Source organism: Pecten maximus, chromosome 10 (genome assembly GCF_902652985.1).
Source record: "Pecten maximus chromosome 10, xPecMax1.1, whole genome shotgun sequence".
Taxonomy (NCBI): Eukaryota; Metazoa; Mollusca; class Bivalvia; order Pectinida; family Pectinidae; genus Pecten; species Pecten maximus.
The window spans coordinates 1,697,093-1,722,140 of NC_047024.1; the positions used below are offsets into that span (position 1 = coordinate 1,697,093).

Consider the following 25,048-nt stretch of genomic DNA (forward strand, 5'->3'; position numbering starts at 1 on the left):
CCGACACTTCGGAACTCCAAATCTTTACATATAAATTCCAAAACTGGTTTCGACATACGAACAAGTATATTTACACACGACTCTCCAGCGTTCCACCTAGCATGATATTTTTTTTTCTTCAGGATAATTTAAAATGGCTGACGTCCAATGCTGTTGCCTATCTAAATGTTGATTCACCTGTGTCTGGTAAGTTAAGATATTTTATTGTGAGTTCACTCAAACAAATGTCAGTGATATTGAGATATTTTATTGTGAGTTCACTTTAACAGAGATCGGTGATATTGAGATATTTTATTGTGAGTTCATTATAACAGAGATCGGTGATATTGGGATATTTTATCGTGAGTTCATTATAACAGAGATCGGTGATATTGAGATATTTTATCGTGAGTTCACTATAACAGAGATCAGTGATATTGAGATATTTTATCGTGTGTTCATTAAAACAGAGATCGGTGATATTGAGATATTTTATTGTGAGTTCACTATAACAGAGATCGGTGATATTGAGATATTTTATTGTGAGTTCATTATAACAGAGATCAGTGATATTGAGATATTTTATCGTGTGTTCATTAAAACAGAGATCGGTGATATTGAGATATTTTATCGTGAGTTCACTATAACAGAGATCAGTGATATTGAGATATTTTATTGTGAGTTCATTATAACAGAGATCGGTGATATTGAGATATTTTATCGTGAGTTCACTATAACAGAGATCAGTGATATTGAGATATTTTATCGTGAGTTCATTAAAACAGAGATCGGTGATATTGAGATATTTTATTGTGAGTTCATTATAACAGAGATCGGTGATATTGAGATATTTTATCGTGAGTTCACTATAACAGAGATCAGTGATATTGAGATATTTTATCGTGAGTTCACTATAGCAGAGATCGGTGATATTGAGATATTTTATCGTGAGTTCATTAAAACAGAGATCGGTGATATTGAGATATTTTATCGTGAGTTCACTATAACAGAGATCGGTGTTATTGAGATATTTTATTGTGAGTTCACTATAACAGAGATCGGTGATATTGAGATATTTTATCGTGAGTTCACTATAACAGAGATCGGTGATATTGAGATATTTTATCGTGAGTTCATTATAACAGAGATCGGCGATATTGAGATATTTTTGTGAGTTCGTTGGTGAGTAGTTAAGTGTATTTAGCCAAACACAGTTATGACGGCACTGGATAGTCTGGGATCTCAGATTTCTGAGACTTGCGCCATACCGACTGAAATGTTAAGGCCCTTTATGATAATGATATACTTAATCATGTTCAGATACATTTAAAGATTTTAAAACACATGGTGAGATTCCGTTGAATTTGTAATATAAATGTGTCTCATTATTTGGACACTGGTGATATATGTCGACATTGATCTGATCATAGAAACCTTGTTCCAGAGCAGCCTTACAGGTAGGGCGTAAGAATTGTACCTGCTGCACCCATTGCATGATCGTAAGAGGCGACTAAATTTGGGATCTTATCTTTTCTCTTCTTTCTTAACAACTTTCTTCTTCCTAATGTCTCCCTTGACAATGCCTCACTTTTGGCCTTTAGTTGAGCGTTCGCCGCTGTGAGGAAGGCTTTGGGTTCTGTCCCCTAGCCGAGACATACCAGAGTCTTTAAAAATGGTAGTTGCTACTCCTGCTTATCGCTCAGCATATTTGGAGTGGGACGACTGGTTCGCCCGTTGTCAGTATAATGTGACCGGATGGGGTGTGCTGCTGGGTGTCTTCGGCAGTATGCTTCTGTGAGGTAGCGCTATAATCGGCAAAAGTTCCGGCCTATCACAAGGAGACTTAACACGAACATACCGGAGCCTCCCAAAACACAAATACGCACTCTCCACACGCATGCATGTCGCACGCACGGGAGGCCGTCCTTAAATGACCTTAGCTGTTGATAGGAAGTTAAGCAGAATAAACCAAACCAAACCAAATTGTTCCACAGGTAACAAGACTCTGATACTAAGGACAGTTCCATTGTTACGGCAAGTTTTCTTCGATGCTGCCAAACAGGTAAATATTAAGTCATTCTATCACACCTGTTACTCTTAACTTTTCTTCCGGGCGTACTCCTACAACATATTTCCATGGTACGTTATATATATGTGTGTGTGTGGTAAGAGAGGGGGATGAGGGTGTGTGTATGTTTGTGTGTAGTGTGATAGGGAGGTGTGTGTGAAGGTGAGGGTGTGAATGTTTGTGTGTAGTGTGAGAGGGAGGTGTGTGTGAGGGTGAGGGGATGTGTATGTGTGTAGTGTGATAGGGAGGGTGTGTGTGAAGGTGAGGGTGTGTATGTGTGTAGTGTGATAGGGAGGTGTGTGTGAGGTGTGTTGGTGTGTTGGTGTGGGTGCGTGTGTAGGTGTGATATGTGTGTGTGTGAGGGGGTGCAGTGAGGTGTATATGTGTGTGGTGTGAGAGGGAGGTGTGTGTGAGGTGAGGTGTGTTGGTGTGACGGAGCGGGTGTGAGAGATGCGATGTTTGTGTGTGGTGTGCGTGGGCGGTGTGTTGTGTGCGTGTGGGGGTGTGGGGTGGGGGTGGGAGGGCGGGTGGTTACTGTGTGTGGTGTGAGAGAGAGGGTGTGCGGGTGAGGTGTCTGTGTGTGTGTGGGGGGGGTGTGGCGGGTGGGGTGTTGCGGTGCGGTGTGTATGTGTGTGGTGTGCCGCGCGGGTGTGCGCGGTGCGGCTGTCTCTTGTGTGGTGTGGCGGGCGGGTGTGTCGGGTGCGGCTGTGTCTGTGTGTGTCTGTGGCCGGGCGGGTGTGCGCGGGTGCGGGTGTGTGCGCGTGCGGGTGTGTCTCTGTGTGTGTGTGCGCGCGCGGGTGTGCGGCTGCGCTGTTCTTGTTGTCGTGTGCGGGCGGGTTGCGCGGTGGGTGTGCCGTGCGGTGTCTCTGTGTGTCGTGTGCGCGGTGTGTGTGCGGGTGCGGCTTGTCTCTGTGTGTGTGTGCGCGGGCGGTGGTGTGCGGTGCGGCTGTGTTGTGTGGGTGTGCGCGGTGCGCCTGTCTCTGTGTTTGGTGTGCGCGGGCGGGTGGTGGCGGGTGCGGCTGTGTGTGGTGTGCGCGCGCGGGTGGTGCGCGCCTGCGGCTGTCTCTGTTTGTGGTGTGCGCGGCGGTGTGTGGCGGGTGCGGCTGTGTCTGTGTGTGGTGTGCTCGAGAGGGTGTGAGAGGGGAGGAGTGATGTGTGTCTGTGAGAGGGTGAGGATGTATATGTGTGTAGTTTGAGAGGGTGAGGATGTGTATGTGTGTGGTGTGAGAGGGTGAGGATGTGTATGTTTGTGGTGTGAGAGGGAGGTGTGTGTGAGGGTGAGGATGTGTGTGGTGTGAGAGAGAGGGTGTGAGAGGGTGAGAATGTATATGTGTGTAGTGTGAGAGGGTGAGGATGTATATGTGTGTAGTGTGAGAGGGTGAGGATGTGTATGTGTGTGGTGTGAGAGGGTGAGAATGTATATGTGTGTGGTGTGAGAGGGAGGTGTGTGTGAGGGTGAGGATGCGTGTGGTGTGAGAGAGAGGGTGTGAGAGGTGAGGATGTGTATGTGTGTGGTGTGAGAATGAGGGTGTGTGAGGGTGAGGGTGTGTGTGTGGTGTGAGAGGGATAACACAGAAAGATACAGATACCAAACTTTAAATGGGTTGCTTTTATTTTCCCGAGAAGAGATGAACTAATTATAATACCTTATTGGAGATAAGTATCACTCGAGTGACATCGGACACACTCAGGTAACCTTGGCACATCAGCCTTATCATTTTGAACATATAGGCTTACATCAATTCTATATTCTAACTGCTTTAGGTACCTGACCCTCACGTGACCGGTCAATCTGCCTTTGATGTTTGGAGAGGAGAGAAACAGACACCATCGTAATTATATTTTGGTTAATTTATATAGATATATTATATATACGGTTATCATTCAGGTTTGGAGGATAAGTGTTTCTTCAGAAATAATTATATATTGGGGTAATCTATATACCAAATACGAGTTGTTATCCAGGCTTTGAAGATAAGTGTTTCGACAGAAATAAATAGTAAAAAAGAAAAACACGCATTAAGACAAAATTGTCCAATCGACTCGTAACTGAACCACAGGTTGAATACCACTGCTGTTTTGAGTATCCAATCACCAGGTGGTCCAGGACTACTAACTGACACGGACTACTAACTGACACGGACTACAAAATGACACGGACTACAAAATGACACGGACTACTAACTGACACGGACTACTAACTGATCATGACACGGACCACTAACTGACACGGACCACTAACTGACACGGACCACTAACTGACACGGACTACTAACTGATCATGACACGGACCACTAACTGACACGGAGCACTAACTGACACGGACCACTAACTGACACGGACCACTAACTGACACGGACTACTAACTGATCATGACACGGACCACTAACTGACACGGACTACTAACTGACACGGACTACTAACTGACACGGACTACAAAATGACACGGACTACAAAATGACACGGACTACTAACTGACACGGACTACTAACTGATCATGACACGGACCACTAACTGACTAACTGACACGGACCACTAACTGACACGGACTACTAACTGACACGGACTACTAACTGACACGGACTACAAAATGACACGGACTACAAAATGACACGGACTACTAACTGACACGGACTACTAACTGACACGGACTACTAACTGATCATGACACGGACCACTAACTGACACGGACCACTAACTGACACGGACTACTAACTGATCATGACACGGACTACTAACTGACACGGACTACTAACTGATCATGACACGGACCACTAACTGACACGGACTACTAGCTGACACGGACTACTAACTGACACGGACTACTAAATGACACGGACTACTAAATGACACGGACTACTAACTGACACGGACTACTAGCTGACACGGACTACTAACTGCCACGGACTACTAACTGATCATGACACGGACCACTAACTGACACGGACTACAAAATGACACGGACTACTAACTGACACGGACTACTAACTGACACGGATTACTAACTGACACGGACTACTAACTGACACGGACTACAAAATGACACGGACTACTAACTGACACGGACTACTAACTGACACGGCAAAATATCAACGAAACATACATACGACACAAATCTCAAAAACAGTTATAGGAGATATCTTCAAAAATGGAATGTTACAGTGATGGTTTTGCTATTTAGTAGAAGGAATACGATGCTACCATGTAGAGATGGTGATATCAGGTTTTCTGCGAACTGTTGTTTGAGGCCAGGGCCGTATTACTAAAGCGGACCATGTTTTCAGGATCGAAGTTTTGACCGGTCGCAGTAGCCAGGTGATTGTAAAATAGATTTCTGTACACATAGGTATGTTTCATTCAGCATACATTTAGACTACCGCAGTCGCTGTCGCCAGGTTTGTGTGACAGTTCATCTCGTTTTCTATGGCGTCGTCGTCGATTATACAAAAGACGCTTACTCTCATGGAACTTGTATCCTATGTGTGTTTCGTTGATGTTTTTCCATATCAACGATGTCCGTCAGAAAAGCAATATTGAACAGATATTTTGAACCAATGTACAAGCCCAAGGCCAATGTCTTTTGTAAATCCTACCATCCCGTGGAAACCAGCCCTCGGCCACGTGTCTATTGTACAAGTCTACCATCCCGTAGAAACCAGCCCTCGGCCACGTGTCTATTGTACAATTCTACCGTCCCGTAGACACCAGTCCTAGGTCACGTGTCTATTGTACAACCCTACCATCCCATAGAAACCAGTCATAGCTAAGCCACGTGTCTATTGTACAAGTCTACCATCCCGTAGAAACCAGCCCTCGGCCACGTGTCTATATTCTTCAACTCTACCATCCCGTAGATACCAGCCCTCGGCCACGTGTCTATTCTTCAACTCTACCATCTCGTAGATACCAGTCCTAGGCCACGTGTCTTTTCTACAATCCTACCATCCCGTAGATACCAGTCCTAGGCCACGTGTCTTTTCTACAATCCTACCATCTCGTAGAAACCAGCCCTCGGCCACGTGTCTTTTCTACAATCCTACCATCTCGTGGAAACCAATCCTAGGTCACGTGTCTTTTGTACAATCCTACCATCCCGTAGAAACCAGTCCTAGGCCACGTGTCTATTGTACAATTCTACCATCTCGTAGATACCAGTCCTAGGCCACGTGTCTATTGTACAATCTACCATCTCGTAGATACCAATCCTAGGCCACGTGTCTATTGTACAATTCTACCATCTCGTAGATACCAGCCCTCGGCCACGTGTCTATTGTACAATTCTACCATCCCGTAGAAACCAGTCCTAGGCCACGTGTCTATGTACAAGTCTACCATCTCGTAGATACCAGTCCTAGGCCACGTGTCTTTTCTACAATCCTACCATCCCGTAGATACCAGTCCTAGGCCACGTGTCTATTGTACAAGTCTACCATCCCGTAGATACCAGTCCTAGGCCACGTGTCTATTGTTCAATCCTACCATCCCGTAGATACCAGCCCTCGGCCACGTGTCTTTTCTACAATCCTACCATCTCGTGGAAACCAGTCCTAGGCCACGTGTCTTTTCTACAATCCTACCATCTCGTAGATACCAGTCCTAGGCCACGTGTCGTTTGTGCAATCCTACAATCCCGTGGAAACCAATCCTAGGCCACGTGTCTATTGTACAATCCTACCATCCCGTAGAAACCAGCCCTCGGCCACGTGTCTATTGTACAACCCTACCATCCCGTAGAAACCAGTCCTAGGCCACGTGTCTATTGTTCAACTCTACCATCCCGTAGATACCAGTCCTAGGCCACGTGTCTATTGTACAAGTCTACCATCCCGTAGAAACCAGCCCTCGGTCACGTGTCTTTTCTACAATCCTACCATCTCGTAGATACCAGTCCTAGGCCACGTGACTTTTCTACAATCCTACCATCTCGTAGATACCAATCCTAGGTCACGTGTCTTTTGTACAATCCTACCATCCCGTAGAAAACATCCCTCTACCACGTGTCTTTTCTACAATCCTACCATCCCGTAGATACCAGTCCTAGGCCACGTGTCTTTTGTGCAATCCTACCATCCCGTAGAAACCAATCCTAGGCCACGTGTCTTTTGTACAACCCTACCATCCCGTAGAAACCAGCCCTCGGCCACGTGTCTATTGTACAACTCTGCCATCCCGTAGATACCAGTCCTAGGCCACGTGTCTATTGTACAAGTCTACCGTCCCGTAGAAACCAGCCCTCGGCCACGTGTCTATTGTACAACCCTAGCATCCCGTAGAAACCAGTCCTAGGCCACGTGTCTATTGTTCAACTCTACCATCCCGTAGATACCAGTCCTAGGCCACGTGTCTATGTACAAGTCTACCATCCCGTAGAAACCAGCCCTCGGCCACGTGTCTTTTCTACAATCCTACCATCTCGTAGATACCAGTCCTAGGCCACGTGTCTTTTCTACAATCCTACCATCCCATGGAAACCAATCCTAGGTCACGTGACTTTTCTACAATCCTACCATCTCATGGAAACCAATCCTAGGTCACGTGTCTTTTGTACAATCCTACCATCCCGTAGAAACCATCCCTCTACCACGTGTCTTTTCTACAATCCTACCATCCCGTAGAAACCAGTCCTAGGCCACGTGTCTATTGTACAACTCTGCCATCCCGTAGATACCAGTCCTAGGCCACGTGTCTATTGTACAAGTCTACCGTCCCGTAGAAACCAGCCCTCGGCCACGTGTCTATTGTACAACCCTAGCATCCCGTAGAAACCAGTCCTAGGCCACGTGTCTATTGTTCAACTCTACCATCCCGTAGATACCAGTCCTAGGCCACGTGTCTATGTACAAGTCTACCATCCCGTAGAAACCAGCCCTCGGCCACGTGTCTTTTCTACAATCCTACCATCTCGTAGATACCAGTCCTAGGCCACGTGTCTTTTCTACAATCCTACCATCCCATGGAAACCAATCCTAGGTCACGTGTCTTTTCTACAATCCTACCGTCTCGTAGATACCAGTCCTAGGCCACGTGTCTTTTGTGCAATCCTACCATCCCGTGGAAACCAATCCTAGGCCACGTGTCTATTGTACAATCCTACCATCCCGTAGAAACCAGCCCTCGGCCACGTGTCTATTGTACAAGTCTACCATCCCGTAGAAACCAGTCCTAGGCCACGTGTCTATTGTACAAGTCTACCATCCCGTAGATACCAGTCCTATGCCACGTGTCTCTTGTACAAGTCTACCATCCCGTAGATACCAGTCCTAGGTCACGTGTCTTTTCTACAATCCTACCATCTCGTAGATACCAGTCCTAGGTCACGTGTCTTTTCTACAATCCTACCATCCCGTAGAAACCAATCCTAGGCCACGTGTCTATTGTTCAACTCTACCATCCCGTAGAAACCAATCCTAGGCCACGTGTCTATTGTACAACCCTACCATCCCGTAGAAACCAACTTTAGACCATGTTCCAAAATTAGTCGAATGTTAAGTGCGGGCATGCGTGGCAGCAGGCCTGATTAAAACATGTAATATGCATAACGTATGTAATATCAATATTTTGTTTTCCACAGAACACGGAAAGTCGGTTCCGGGAGTGATCATACGCCATTTGTAGCTAATGCTGGAGTTCCCTCCCTTTATCCTAAATTCGCTAAAATGGTTAGAATCAACTTGCTACTAGTAAAAAAGTTTTGTTTTTTTTTTGTTTTTTTTACCTCCGATACACTAATTGGTAAAATGGGATTTTATCTTAATGAAATTAAATGGTATATTTGCTTGTTCCCTTTGTGAAGCTCTATTTTTCATGGTCAGTACCCACCGACCTCTCTTCGAATACCATAGCTCCAGTCGATCCCTTGGGGACACTGGCACAAAAAGTCTCGCATTCATGAATTATTCATGAACAAAATTCAGGAATGATTGGTTCCATAGAAAATGGCTACGGAAAAGCTGACCAATCGGAAATGTCGTTTTATATGTTCTTTGGTTTGTTTGGCAAGATGTCAGATAACAAACAACGCCGAAACATGAGTACTTCCATCTTGGTATATTACATTTTCCAGACGAAGATCTTCATAAATAAGAAACATTTTGATTGGTTGATAAAAATATGTCAAAATAAAGGTTTTCAAGCCAGTACTGCACGTGTTAAATGAGTGAAGAGAGAAGACACCGCGCGAGCCGACGTTGTATACAGTTATAATAAACGCAATCTGGCATTCTGCATAAATGATTGCATCTAAAGTTATTGCATAAATGAACAAATATTTTAAAAGCCAATTAATAATGGAATCAAAGACGGAAGAGGAGAGGAAAAGTATGTATGTCCTCAATTGATGACCTATCTGCTCCCTCTGGAATCCTTCTGTTAATGTTCTAACAACTGTTTACGATATATCCCAACGTTTAAACTGGCATTAAATGGTTAAGAGCCACCAGCATATTTTCTAAAGAATATATAGGGGAGTTGACTGTCTTTTTAACACATGACCTCTCCGGTTCTGACAGGACAATTGGCCTGCTGCAGGAACACCACTGTACCACACCAGATACGAGACTACCCATCTAATGATGATGATAGACCCCGGATTTAAAATTTCCAGTGCTATGGCGGGAATCATGGCGGAGACGGGCAGACGACTGTCAGATTCACTTGTTATTCCACTGGGTTTACGGGACTACGCCGACGATCTGTGGTTATCCGTACATTCCCTAAACATATCTGTGTATGGAATCGTCCAACAAAAATACATAAGTACGTTCCGTTGGACGACTCAGATGAAGCGAGTTTTAAGTAGAATTGTCTCCCTTTAGCCGAAAAAAGACTATTTCCTGATTTTTGATTAAGTACTTTAATTCTGACTTATAATATCAATTTTCTAGACGTACAAAGGAAACATTGATCATCAGAAAATATATATCATGTATAGGTATATAAAATGTATACTCAGACTGACGGAGAAATTAACTTTTTTTCCTTCAGAAATATACTGAAAAGAAAAAGAAACGCAACTTCAAATTGTAGGTTTAATAAAATAATACTTGTGAGCATTATGTTTAAATTTCATATGTAATAGTTAATATTGAATATTGATGTAACATCCTTTAAATGTTTAGAGATTTTTAAGAACAGGTCACTTTGCTAGAAGGTCATGATTGGTAGTACCCTACGTGAATCCAAGTTGAAATGGCAGCAGTTTTGAAACCGTGCCCTAATATCGTGTGTGTCCTCCTCGAACAGTTATCACATCTCTAATTCTTTGTTGCATTGAGTTCATCAGGGCATTGACTTTCCGTATTGGAATGTTATTCCATTCTTGGACGAGTGCATTTGCTAACTGAGGGAGGGTATTTGGGGGGTTACGGCGATTTCGAATTCTTCTGTCTAATTCATCCCACAAATGCTCGATTGGGGACAGGTCGGGGCTATATGGAGGCCAATCTATAGGAACAATGTTCTGTGTCGCAAGAAAGTCTCTACAGACTCTTGCAACGTGTGGTCTCGCGTTATCTTGCTGAAAGGTTAGATGATGCTGCCTAACAAACGGCACAACATGGGGCCTAAGGATCTCATCCCGATAGCGTACGACCGTTAAATTCCCATTGACTATCACCAAAGGCGTCTTCAAACCATGGGAGATTCCCGCCCAAACCATAACTGATCCACCCCCAAATCGGTCGTGTTCCAAAACACAGGCGTCAGCAAAACGTTCGCCTCGACGCCGGTACACACGTTGACGGCCATCTGCTCGAAATAACGTGAATCGAGATTCATCGGTGAAGAGCATAGACCTCCAACGTCTCATAGGAAAACGTCTGGGCATATGTGCCGTTGCCCATTGCATACGACGTGCTCGACGTTGCGGTGTTAGTGGTAAACCAACGTACTGTCGCCTTGCACGCAAATTAGCCTCACGCAGTCTGTTGATCACTGTTTGGGGATGAATTCGACGGTTATGATTACCAATCGTATTCCTTGCCGTTTCAGCGGCCGTTAATCTCCTGTTACGCAGGTGTGCCAACCTAAGAACCCGGTCTTGACGTCGCGACGTTACGCGTGGACGTCCTGATCTCGGCTGGTCATCGACTTTTCCTGTTTTGTTAAGACGTGAAACTAATCGACTAATAGTCGATTTGTGAACTCTGAATTGTCGAGCGACGTGAAGTTGCGTGTTCCCTGCCAGAAGCATCGCTATAGCACGTCCTCTATCAACCTTTGATAACCGTGGCATAATTGTAAAAGGAATTATTGTTTGCAAAAGTATTGGCGATGATGTGGCTCAATGTTAGTGATGAATTGATACTGGTTTGAATGAAAAAAGAACGCATATGTTTGTACAGGCACGGTTTTTGATGTTTTTACCGCGCCGGAAGTGCATAGGTCTCTAGTCACACTTGGGTGATTTTGAAGATTGGTATGGGTGTTAGGCAGGGTGCATGTTTATTTCCGCGATTTTTATACAGATATGTATATTTAATACAAAATTAATCACAATTTTCCATGTTGCGTTTCTTTTTCGTTTCAGTATATTACGTAAATTGAATGTAGGCCTGCATACACTAGTGAAATGAAAATTACCACGGGTGTATATGTGTGAGGGTGTATGTGTGTGAGGGTGTAAATGTGTGAGAGACGGGGTTTGTGTGTAGGTGTGTGATGGTGGGGTGTTGGGTGATGGTGGGGTGTTGGTGGTGGGGTGGTGGGGTGATGGGGTGGTGGGGTGATGGTGGGGTGTTGGGTGATGGGGTGGTGGGGTGATTGTGGGGTGTTGGGTGATGGGGTGTTGGGTGATGGTGGGGTGTTGGGTGATGGGGTGGTGGGTGTTGGGTGATGTTTTTGGGTGGTGGGGGGTGTTGGTGTGGGGGTTGGGTGTTGGGTGTTTTCTGGGTGGTTTTTTTGGTGGTTGCTGGTGTGGTGATGGGGTGGTGGGGTGTTGGTTTTTTTTGCTGGGGTGGTGGGGTGTTTTTGGGTTGTTGTGTTTGGTTTGTGCTGTTTTGGGTGGGTGTTGGGTGATGGGGTGGTGGGGTGGTGGGGTGATGGGTGGTGGGGTGTTGGGTGTTGGGGTGATGGGGTGGTGGGGTGGTGGGGCAGTTACTGAGATTGTCCTGTACAAACTAAAGAGTAATGTCCCGGATACTTTAAGTGTACCTGTTATGTTTCAGATGGCGTGATGAAGGGCGCTGACGCCCTGATGGAGGCTGTGGACAAGTTTGAGAACGCAACGGAAAGTCTGGACAGGCAAAAGTAGGATTTGTATTGTATTTAAGCTACATCACGTGACCCGTGGACGTTATAGTTAGAACTTATCTTATATGAGACTTTACACAATAGACTTTACACAATAGACTTTACACAATAGACTTTACACATAAGACTATACACAATAGACTTTACACAATAGACTATACACAATAGACTTTACACAATAGACTTTACACATAAGACTATACACAATAGACTTTACACAATAGACTTTACACAATAGACTTTACATAATAGACTTTACACAATAGACTTTACACAATAGACTTTACACAATAGACTTTACACAATAGACTTTACATAATAGACTTTACACAATAGACTATACACAATAGACTTTACACAATATACTTTACACAATAGACTATACACAATAGACTTTACACAATAGACTTTACACAATAGATTTTACACAATATACTTTACACAATAGACTTTACACAATAGACTATACACCGACTTTACACAATAGACTTTACACAATAGACTATACACAATAGACTTTACACAATAGACTATACACAATAGACAAAGTACTAGGCCGACTGTATAGAGTTCTATTTTACTGTCGTACAAACACACTAAAATGGGTACCAACACATATAGATATCCCAGGCATGGACAAAGCAGACAAACTAGCTGAAAAACACTAAAACACTAAAGTATAGAAGAAGTTTATTCTATGATCAATATAATATCGGTTGTAAATTGAATAAAACCTGGAATGAAATCACTAAGTAACAAAGACAAATTATCGGAGAATCTGCAAAAATAATGAAATATATATAAATATTAATATAGTAAACTCAAAGATCCGGTTATTACGTAAACAAGATAGGGTATCTCATTAGAATTCAATTAAAACACAATATAATATATGTATTTATTTATTTATTCAAGCCCTGTTGCGATCCGGATTCTAAACGACAAACTGATGGCAGTAGAAAGGGCATTCCTCGATATCAATGGAATCCCAAACCGTCAACATTACAAGTGAGTTACTTCCCTTCCTAAACTACGTGAATGAAGCGAGTTTGTGTGTCACAGTGTTCTGTACCGTCATTACAAGTGAGTTGTGTGTCACAGTATTCTGTACCGTCATAACAAGTGAGTTGTGTGTCACAGTGTTCTGTACCGTCATAACAAGTGAGTTTTGTGTCACAGTGTTCTGTACCGTCATAACAAGTGAGCTGTGTGTCACAGTGTTCTGTACCGTCATAACAAGTGAGTTGTGTGTCACTGTGTTCTGTACCGTCATTACAAGTGAGCTGTGTGTCACAGTGTTCTGTACCGTCATTACAAGTGAGTTGTGTGTCACTGTGTTCTGTACCGTCGTTACAAGTGAGTTGTGTGTCACAGTGTTCTGTACCGTCATTACAAGTGAGTTGTGTGTCACAGTGTTCTGTACCGTCGTTACAAGTGAGTTGTGTGTCACAGTGTTCTGTACCGTCATTACAAGTGAGTTGTGTGTCACAGTGTTCTGTACCGTCATTACAGGTGAGTTGTGTGTCACAGTGTTCTGTACCGTCGTTACAAGTGAGTTTGTGTGTCACAGTGTTCTGTACCGTCATTACAAGTGAGTTGTGTGTCACAGTGTTCTGTACCGTCATTACAAGTGAGTTGTGTGTCACAGTGTTCTGTACCGTCATTACAAGTGAGTTGTGTGTCACAGTGTTCTGTACCGTCATTACAAGTGAGTTGTGTGTCACAGTGTTCTGTACCGTCGTTACAAGTGAGTTGTGTGTCACAGTGTTCTGTACTGTCATTATAAGTGAGTTGTGTGTCACAGTGTTCTGTACCGTCATTACAAGTGAGTTGTGTGTCACAGTGTTCTGTACCGTCATTACAAGTGATCTGTGTGTCACAGTGTTCTGTACCGTCATTACAAGTGATCTGTGTGTCACAGTGTTCTGTACCGTCATTATAAGTGAGTTGTTTGTCACAGTGTTCTGTACCGTCATTACAAGTGAGTTGTGTGTCACAGTGTTCTGTACCGTCATTACAAGTGAGTTGTGTGTCACAGTGTTCTGTACCGTCATTACAAGTGAGTTGTGTGTCAGTGTTCTGTAACGTCATCATTACAAGTGAGTTGTGTCACAGAGTTCTGTACCGTCATTACAAGTGAGCTGTGTGTCACAGTGTTCTGTACCGTCATTAAAAGTGAGTTGTGTGTCACAGTGTTCTGTACCGTCATTACAAGTGAGCTGTATGTCACAGTGCTCTGTACCGTCATTACAAGGGAGTTGTGTGTCACAGTGTTCTGTACCGTCATTACAAGTGAGTTGTGTGTCACAGTGTTCTGTACCGTCATTACAAGTGAGTTGTGTGTCACAGTGTTCTGTACCGTCATTACAAGTGAGTTGTGTGTCACAGTGTTCTGTACTGTCATTATAAGTGAGTTGTGTGTCACAGTGTTCTGTACCGTCATTACAAGTGAGTTGTGTGTCACAGTGTTCTGTACCGTCATAACAAGTGATCTGTGTGTCACAGTGTTCTGTACCGTCATTACAAGTGATCTGTGTGTCACAGTGTTCTGTACCGTCATTATAAGTGAGTTGTTTGTCACAGTGTTCTGTACCGTCATTACAAGTGAGTTGTGTGTGACAGTGTTCTGTACCGTCATTACAAGTGAGTTGTGTGTGACAGTGTTCTGTACCGTCATTACAAGTGAGTTGTGTGTGACAGTGTTCTGTACCGTCATTACAAGTGAGTTGTGTGTGACAGTGTTCTGTACCGTCATTACAAGTGAGTTGTGTGTCACAGTGTTCTGTACCGTCATTACAAGTGAGTTGTGTGTCACAGTGTTCTGTACCGTCAACATTCCAGTGTTCCCTGAATTTGAAATCGTATGTCAGCTTCTTGCATTCCAACATCAGTAAAGATATTTCTACGTGTATTTCTGACATATTTATTTATCTTTATTTCAGATACAAATGTCTCTAATTCTAATATATTATGTTATATGTATGTATTTACATAAGAAATAGGGATATCTGGTTTAAACACGATATCTGTAGTAAATAGTTAAACATTATATTCACAATAAATCATACCATTCCGACGTCAGTTCGCAACGATTGAAATAGTGTAACATAAAAAAGAGGGACATGACGTCATTGTTCGTATAGAGTTATCTCCCTTATTTCCGCTGACCATAAACTGTCATACAGTGTTATTACTCTGTTTTCCTAATGTAAGGCAAGATTATAAATGCATGAAATATGAATGAGATGTATTTACGGAATTCTCCACAAAGGAGGTTCGGGTTTCAGTTGATTAGCTTTCCTCATTAAGGTCAGAGAATACACAGACAAATAACCTGTGTGTCGCTCTGTTTGGATTAATTAATTTTAATAGAATATTTTTTTCATTTCGTTGGTTTTCAACTAGCTGTATTGATTGTCTATTGATAGGAATGAATAGAAAAGTGTATGAATAATTTAGGTGCGCTATAACACCATCTAATAGGAATTAATAGCTTATTTAATGATAATGGTAGCAAGGTTTGAGTACAACACAGCATGAATAATTAACGTAACTCAACGACGGGGTTTAGGTGAACACTGCCGACAATACATCGAACATTGACGGAATAACTGTATCTATCCCCTCACCAACATAAACACACTAACTGACTATCATATCCACCAACATTAACACACTAACTGGCTATCATATCCACCAACAGTAACACACTAACTGGCTATCATATCCACCAACATTAACACACTAACTGACTATCATATCCACCAACATTAACACACTAACTGGCTATCATATCCACCAACATTAACACACTAACTGACTATCATATCCACCAACATTAACACACTAACTGGCTATCATATCCACCAACATTAACACACTAACTGACTATCATATCCACCAACATTAACACACTAACTGGCTATCATATCCACCAACATTAACACACTAACTGGCTATCATATCCACCAACATTAACACACTAACTGGCTATCATATCCACCAACATTAACACACACAGTGGCTATCATATCCACCAACATAACACACTAACTGGCTATCATATCCACCAACATTAACACACTAACTGGCTATCATATCCACCAACATTAACACACTAACTGGCTATCATATCCACCAAGATTAACACACTAACTGACTATCATATCCACCAACATTAACACACTAACTGACTATCATATCCACCAACATTAACACACTAACTGGCTATCATATCCACCAACATTAACACACTAACTGGCTATCATATCCACCAACATTAACACACTAACGGTCTATCATATCCACGAACATTAACACACTAACTGACTATCATATCCACCAACATTAACACACTAACTGACTATCATATCCACCAACATTACCACACTAACTGGCTATCATATCCACCAACATTAACACAATAACTGGCTATCATATCCACCAATATTAACATACTAACTGGGTATCATATCCACCAACATTAACACACTAACTGACTATCATATCCACCAACATTAACACACTAACTGGGTATCATATCCACCAACATTACCACACTAACTGGCTATCATATCCACCAACATTAACACACTAACTGGCTATCATATCCACCAACATTAACACACTAACTGGACTATCATATCCACCAACATTAACACACTAACTGGCTATCATATCCACCAACATTAACACACTAACTGGCTATCATATCCACCAACATTAACACACTAACTGGCTATCATATCCACCAACATTAACACACTAACTGGCTATCATATCCACCAACATTAACACACTAACTGACTATCATATCCACCAACATTAACACACTAACTGGCTATCATATCCACCAACATTAACACACTAACTGGCTATCATATCCACCAACATTAACACACTAACTGGCTATCATATCCACCAACATTAACACACTAACTGGCTATCATATCCACCAACATTAACACACTAACTGACTATCATATCCACCAACATTAACACACTAACTGGCTATCATATCCACCAACATTAACACACTAACTGGCTATCATATCCACCAACATTAACACACTAACTGGCTATCATATCCACCAACATTAACACACTAACTGACTATCATATCCACCAACATTAACACACTAACTGGCTATCATATCCACCAACATTAACACACTAACTGGCTATCATATCCACCAACATTAACACACTAACTGACTATCATATCCACCAACATTAACACACTAACTGGCTATCATATCCACCAACATTAACACACTAACTGCTATCATATCCACCAACATTAACACACTAACTGGCTATCATATCCACCAACATTAACACACTAACTGCTATCATATCCACCAACATTAACACACTAACTGACTATCATATCCACCAACATTAACACACTAACTGGCTATCATATCCACCAACATTAACACACTAACTGGCTATCATATCCACCAACATTAACACACTAACTGCTATCATATCCACCAACATTAACACACTAACTGGCTATCATATCCACCAACATTAACACACTAACTGGCTATCATATCCACCAACATTAACACACTAACTGGCTATCATATCCACCAACATTAACACACTAACTGGCTATCATATCCACCAACATTAACACACTAACTGGCTATCATATCCACCAACATTAACACACTAACTGGCTATCATATCCACCAACATTAACACACTAACTGGCTATCATATCCACCAACATTAACACACTAACTGGCTATCATATCCACCAACATTAACACACTAACTGGCTATCATATCCACCAACATTAACACACTAACTGGCTATCATATCCACCAACATTAACACACTAACTGGCTATCATATCCACCAACATTAACACACTAACTGGCTATCATATCCACCAACATTAACACACTAACTGGCTATCATATCCACCAACATTAACACACTAACTGGCTATCATATCCACCAACATTAACACACTAACTGGCTATCATATCCACCAACATTAACACACTAACTGGCTATCATATCCACCAACATTAACACACTAACTGGCTATCATATCCACCAACATTAACACACTAACTGGCTATCATATCCACCAACATTAACACACTAACTGGCTATCATATCCACCAACATTAACACACTAACTGGCTATCATATCCACCACCCTTCCACTCTCATCATATCCCCCAAAATCACATAACGGGTATCATACAACCTTAAACACAACTGGGTTCTATCCACCACATTAAAACCCCAAATACTAATATCCCCAACATTTAAAAACCCAAATGGCTATATATCCCCCAAAATAACCACTTTAAAAACTATATATCCCCCCCATTAACACACTAAATTACATATCCACCAAAAATTAACACACAATCTTCTATCTTCCCCCCCTTACCCCCTCCCATCTTCCCCCCTTACCCCCCCTACTCTACATTCCCCAACCCCTTCCCCCCCCTTTCTTCTTCTTCCCCAACAACCCCCCCCCTCTGCTTCTTCCCCCTCCCCTCTCTACAAAAATCCCCAACATTAAAACACTAACGGCCCATCATAAACACCAACTTAAACCAAAATAACTGGCTTCTTCCACCAAAATAACACACTAACTACTTCCATTCCACCACTTAACTACTAATGGTTCGTTCCACCACCTTAACACAGTAACTGGCTATCATATCCATCAACATAACACACTAACTGACTATCATATCCACCAACATTAACACACTAACTGGCTATCATATCCACCAACATTAACACACTAACTGGCTATCATATCCACCAACAGTAACACACTAACTGGGCTATCATATCCAACCAACATTAACACACTAACTGGACTATCATATCCACCAACATTAACACACTAACTGCTATCATATCCACCAACATTAACACACCTAACTGCTATCATATCCACCAACATTAACACACTAACTGGCTATCATATCCACCAACATTAACACACTAACTGGCTATCATATCAACCAACATTAACACACACTAACTGACTATCATATCCACCAACATTAACACACTAACTGGCTATCATATCCACCAACATTAACACACTAACTGGCTATCATATCCACCAACATTAACACACTAACTGACTGTCATATCCACCAACATTACACACTAACTGTCTCATATCCACCAACATTAACACACTAACTGGCTATCATATCCACCAACATTAACACACTAACTGCTATCATATCCACCAACATTAACACACTAACTGGCTATCATATCCACCAACATTAACACACTAACTGGCTATCATATCCACCAACATTAACACACTAACTGACTATCAATATCACCAACATTAACACACTAACTGGCTATCATATCCAACACTATTAAATCACTACTGCGTATCCTATCCCACATTAAACCACACTAACTGGCTATCATATCCACCAACATTAACAACTAACTGGCTATCATATCCCCAACATATAACACCTAACTGGCTATCATATCCACCAACATTAACACACTAATGCTATCATATCCACCAAATTAACACATCGATCCACAACATTAACAACACTAACTGGCTATCATATCCACCAACTTAACACACTAACTGGCTATCATATCCACCAACATTAACACACTAACTGGCATCATCATCCACCAACATTCAACACACTAAACTGACTATCATATCCACCAACATTAACACACTAACTGACTATCATATCCACCAACATTAACACCTAACTGGCTATCATATCCACCAACATTAACACACTAACAGCTATCATATCCACCAACATTACAAACACTAACTGCTATCATATCCACCAACATAACACACTACTGCTATCATATCCCACCACTTAACAACAACTCTACAAAATCCCACCAACATTAACACCTAACTGCATATATCCACCAACTTTAAACCACCAACTGGGGTATCAATCCCCAACATTAAACACACTACTCTATCATATCCACCAACTTAACACTAACTTTTCATATCCCCACATTAAACCCCTAAAATCTTCTATCCTCACCCTTAAACCCCCTCTTACTATCCCCCTCCCCCCCCGCTATCTTCCCCCTTCCCCCCCCCTTTCCCCCCCCGCCCCCTTCTGGGTATATTCCCCCCCTTAAAAACCCCCCTTTTTTCCCCCCCTTCACCAAAACTGGCTTCATTCCCCCCCCTTCCCCCGGGTTTCTTCCCCCCCCCCCTACCAACCACCAACATTTAAAACCCCCTCTGGCCTTTTTCCCCCCCTTCCCCCAAAATGGCTTCCCTAACCCTTCAACCTCCCTTCCCCCCCCATTAAAAAACCCCCGCTACTTCCCCAACTTTCCCCAACGGCCCCTTCCCCCCATTTCCCTAACCCCCTTGCTCCTTCCCCCTTCCCTCCCCGGGTTTTCTTTTTCCCCCCTTTTTTTTCAGACATTTTCCTTTACCCGGGCTCCCTTCCAAAATTTTTTCCCCCGGCGGTCTTTTTTCCCCCCATCTGCCCCCCCCTTTGGGGGTCCCCTTTTCGTTTTTTCGCTCCCTTCCCGCCTAAATCCCCCTTAATCGACCCCTAAACCCTCCCCGGGGGTTCCCCCTTTTTATTGGGGGGTTTTTTCAAATTCTGAATAATCAAACCCAAAAATTCATTTAATCAAAAATTTTACCCAATTAAAATTTTAAAAATTTATTTATTGATAAAATTAAACATTTAAAAAAACTGTATTTTTTCACATTTCAATTTTTTATTTTTCCTATTTTTTTGTTTTTTAACACAAATTCAATAATGTAAATCCCCCAATTAAAAATGAAATAACAACGTATACCCCAACTGTATAAAAATTCCAAATAAACCACAAAGTTTTAAACCAAAATTCCAAAACCCAAATTTTAAACCGTCTTCAACACCGAGGGTATAATAATTACCATTGGTTTGGCCATTTCCCCAGGAACATTTAAACCCTAAACGAATACATACACATAAGAATAACACACTAACTGACTATCATATCCACCAACATTAACACACTAACTGGCTATCATATCCACCAACATTAACACACTAACTGGCTATCATATCCACCAACATTAACACACTAACTGACTATCATATCCACCAACATTAACACACTAACTGGCTATCATATCATTTAATATAACCGTTTTATTTTACAGACATCTCATTCATACGCCGAGTGCTACGAACCATTATGGCGGTCAAGATTTCCCGGGGGCGGCGGATCTTCTCTCCCGGTATAAACATAGCAGCACACCGGAAGCTGTTAGGGAGCTCGAGGGGCACCTCTCTGTCATTGCGCATGCCTTCTTCTCGGCGGCTAAAGTCCTGCTTTATTAGTCGACCTCTTCTACAACATCGCCTGGTGTCATTGTTATATTGGTGTGTTTGTGTTCGGGAGTGACTGTAATAATGAACTCAAAACATTCAATTTCAAGTCAGATATTTTAATTTGCGATTGAGATAATTAACATATGATTTGATTGATAAAATGTATTAATTGTAAGTGAGCTATTAAAGAAACTGTATTTTTTCACGAGTGTCAAGTTATTGTAAAGTGTTATTTCGCTAGGGTTTTTGTTTATCACACATATAATGTCGATAATGTATATCAAATAGATATGAAGATGAAGCGAGGTACATGTATATCTAAGTCTGTATAGAATAGATTGCTGCATGGATAAATGCACGACAACGTACAATCGGCAAGGGAAGTTCCGAACATCCTGATATTTGAAACCAGTCTTCACGAATGCGATTGGTTGATGAATATTATGACCATGTGTTGTTAAAGCAGCGATTCCAGCTAGGATGCATTAGATCGGCATTAACGAATACAACATACTACATAAACGAAGTAACAAGCCTAGATGACATATTCCACTCACCTGATCCGAAAGTCCAGTGAGCTTACAATGTATACCATAGCGCAGCGTCCGTCGTCCAAGGAATCGTTTAAATCGCTACTAGTCCTGAACGATTAAATGGATATTGATGAAACTTCGTCTTGAGCATTATTGGGCAAAGGAGATCCAATGTCGTATAAAAAGACTCCCTTGGGGCCGAAGGAACGAGGCCCAATAGTGGTAATTGGAGTAAATACTTTATAAATCTCTACAAGCCCTTCATGATCGACTGTTTGGAAGCATCGGTTGGAGAGAGGCATCTCAAACAAGAGGAAACTATTTGTGATATAAATCAGAGTAGTCTGCCATGATTACATATCTTTTATGACACGAGTTCTTATCATTTGGTCGTAATTAAATTAAAATTAATTAAAACCAGAGTGGAAAACATTAGGTATCTTCTGATAGTACCTTGTTTACTCGGAATGTGTGTGTGTGTGGTTTTTTTGTTTGTTTTTTTCATTGGTTTTGTTAGTTTTTTGGTTTATTTTTTTGGTTTATTTTTGCTTTGTTTGTTTGCTGGTTTTTTTTCAATTTTATTAGGTCATCTGACCCAAAGGGTCAGGATGACCTATAGTCATCATGCTTCGTCCGTCGTCGTGCGCCGTGCGCCGTCCGCCGTGCGTAAACTTTTCACATTTCAAACTTCTTCTCAAGTTCCACCAGTGAGATTGAGCTGAAACTTGCCTGAAATGATGCTGGGATGGTCCTGACCAAGTGTTGTTATTTTTCGGGTCAGTCTGAAATCCAAGATGGCCGCCACAGCCGCCATTTTGAAAACACATTTTAAACTTCTTCTCAAGTTCCACCAGTGCTGTGGGGCTGAAACTTGCCTGAAATGTTCCTGAGATGATCCTGACCAAGTGTTGTTATTTTTCGGGTCAGTCTGAAATCCAAGATGGCCGCCACAGCCGCCATTTTGAAAACACATTTTAAACTTCTTCTCAAGTTCCACCAGTGCTTTTGAGCTGAAACTTGCCTGAAATGATCCTGATATGATTCCGACCAAGTGTTGTTATTTTTCGAGTCGGTCCGAAATCCAAGATGGCCGCCATAGCCGCCATCTTGAAAAACACATTTTGAACTTCTTCTCAAGTTTCACCAGTGCTGTTGGGCTGAAACTTGCCTGAAATGATCCTGAGATGATCCCCACCAAGTGTTGTTATTTTTCGGGCTGATCCGAAATCCAAGATGGCCGCCATAGCGGCCATTTTGAAAACACATTTTAAACTTCTTCTCAAGTTTAACCAGTGCTGTTGGGCTGAAACTTGCCTGAAATGATCCTGAGATGATCCCCACCAAGTGTTGTTATTTTTCGGGCTGATCCGAAATCCAAGATGGCCGCCGTGGCCGCCATCTTAAAAAACACATTTTAAACTTCTTCTCAAGTTCCACCAGTGCTGTTGGGCTGAAACTTGCCTGAAATGATCCTGAGATGATCCCCACCAAGTGTTGTTATTTTTCGGGCTGATCCGAAATCCAAGATGGCCGCCGTGGCCGCCATCTTGAAAAACACATTTTAAACTTCTTCTCAAGTTCCATTGGTGCCATTGAGCTGGAAATGGGTGAGGATCTCAAGGAAGGCGAGCCGACATAGTGTTGTTATTTTTTCAGCCTCGTAAAAACTTTGACATGGCAGCAATGGCAGCCATTTTGTTACATGATTGCGCAATCATGGTTTTCCTAAACAACATCTATTTCAAACTTCTTCTCAAATTCCACCGGCGGGATTCAGCTCTAACTTACCAGAAATGATCCTGAGATGGTCCTTACCAAGTGTTGTTATTTATTGGGTCGGTCAGAAATCCAAGATGGCCACCATGGCCAACAGTGTCACTATATTCTTGCTACAGAGAATGCATACTACTATAATATAAGGGTTTTAATTTAGAGTCAGATGACCGTTAAGGCCCCTGGGCCTCTTGTTATGTTTACACCAAAGGAGTAGAATGAAACGTCAACGTTGAGAACTTGCGTTTGTTCAGTTGACCAGAACGTGTAACTGGTACACCATGGTGTATTTACGTGTAACTGGTACACCATGATGTATTTACGTATAACTGGTACACCATGTTGTAATTACATGTAACCGGTACACCATGGTGTATTTACGTATAACTAGTACACCATGGTGTATTTACGTGTAACTGGTACACCATGATGTATTTAGAGTAACTGGTACACCATGGTGCATTCAAGTATAACTGGTACACCACGGTGTATTTACGTGTAACTGGTACACTATGGTGTATGTACGTGTAACTGGTACACCATGATGTATTTAGAGTCACTGGTACACCATGGTGTATTTACGTGTAACTGGTACACCATGGTGTATTTACGTATAACTGGTACACCATGGTGTATTTACGTATAACTGGTACACCATGGTGTATTTACGTATAACCGTGTTAAGGTGTCCCGACACTTTAACACTAGCCCTCCACCTCTGGGTTGCGAGTTCGAAACCTACGTGGGGCAGTTGCCAGGTACTGACTGTAGGCCGGTGGTTTTTCTCCGGGTACTCCGGCTTTCCTCCACCTCCAAAACCTGGCACGTCCTTAAATGACCCTGGCTGTTAATAGGACGTTAAACAAAAAACAAACCAAACCAAACCATGGTGTATTTACGTATAACTGGTACACCATGGTGTATTTACGTGTAACTGGTACACCATAGTGTATTTAAGTGTTACTGGTACACCATGGTGTATTTACGTATAACTAGTACACCATGGTGTATTTACGTATAACTGGTACACCATGGTGTATTTACGTATAACTGGTACACCATGGTGTATTTACGTATAACCGGTACACCATGG

General features: G+C 42.3%; 1 protein-coding gene across 1 annotated transcript in view; it reads left to right on the forward strand.

Annotated features, from left to right (window-relative positions):
- The window catches only part of LOC117336142 (N-acetylated-alpha-linked acidic dipeptidase 2-like), a 41,061-nt gene extending 19,204 nt beyond the window's left edge, over window positions 1-21,857 (forward strand). The window contains exons 11-18 of the mRNA XM_033896525.1: window positions 123-186; window positions 1,974-2,041; window positions 3,812-3,879; window positions 8,619-8,706; window positions 9,556-9,802; window positions 12,211-12,292; window positions 13,211-13,303; window positions 21,478-21,857. Of these exons, the coding sequence (XP_033752416.1) occupies window positions 123-186; window positions 1,974-2,041; window positions 3,812-3,879; window positions 8,619-8,706; window positions 9,556-9,802; window positions 12,211-12,292; window positions 13,211-13,303; window positions 21,478-21,658 (891 nt within the window). The 3' untranslated portion in view covers window positions 21,659-21,857. The remainder of the gene's footprint in view (window positions 1-122; window positions 187-1,973; window positions 2,042-3,811; window positions 3,880-8,618; window positions 8,707-9,555; window positions 9,803-12,210; window positions 12,293-13,210; window positions 13,304-21,477) is intronic.
- Window positions 21,858-25,048: the final 3,191 nt, after the last annotated feature.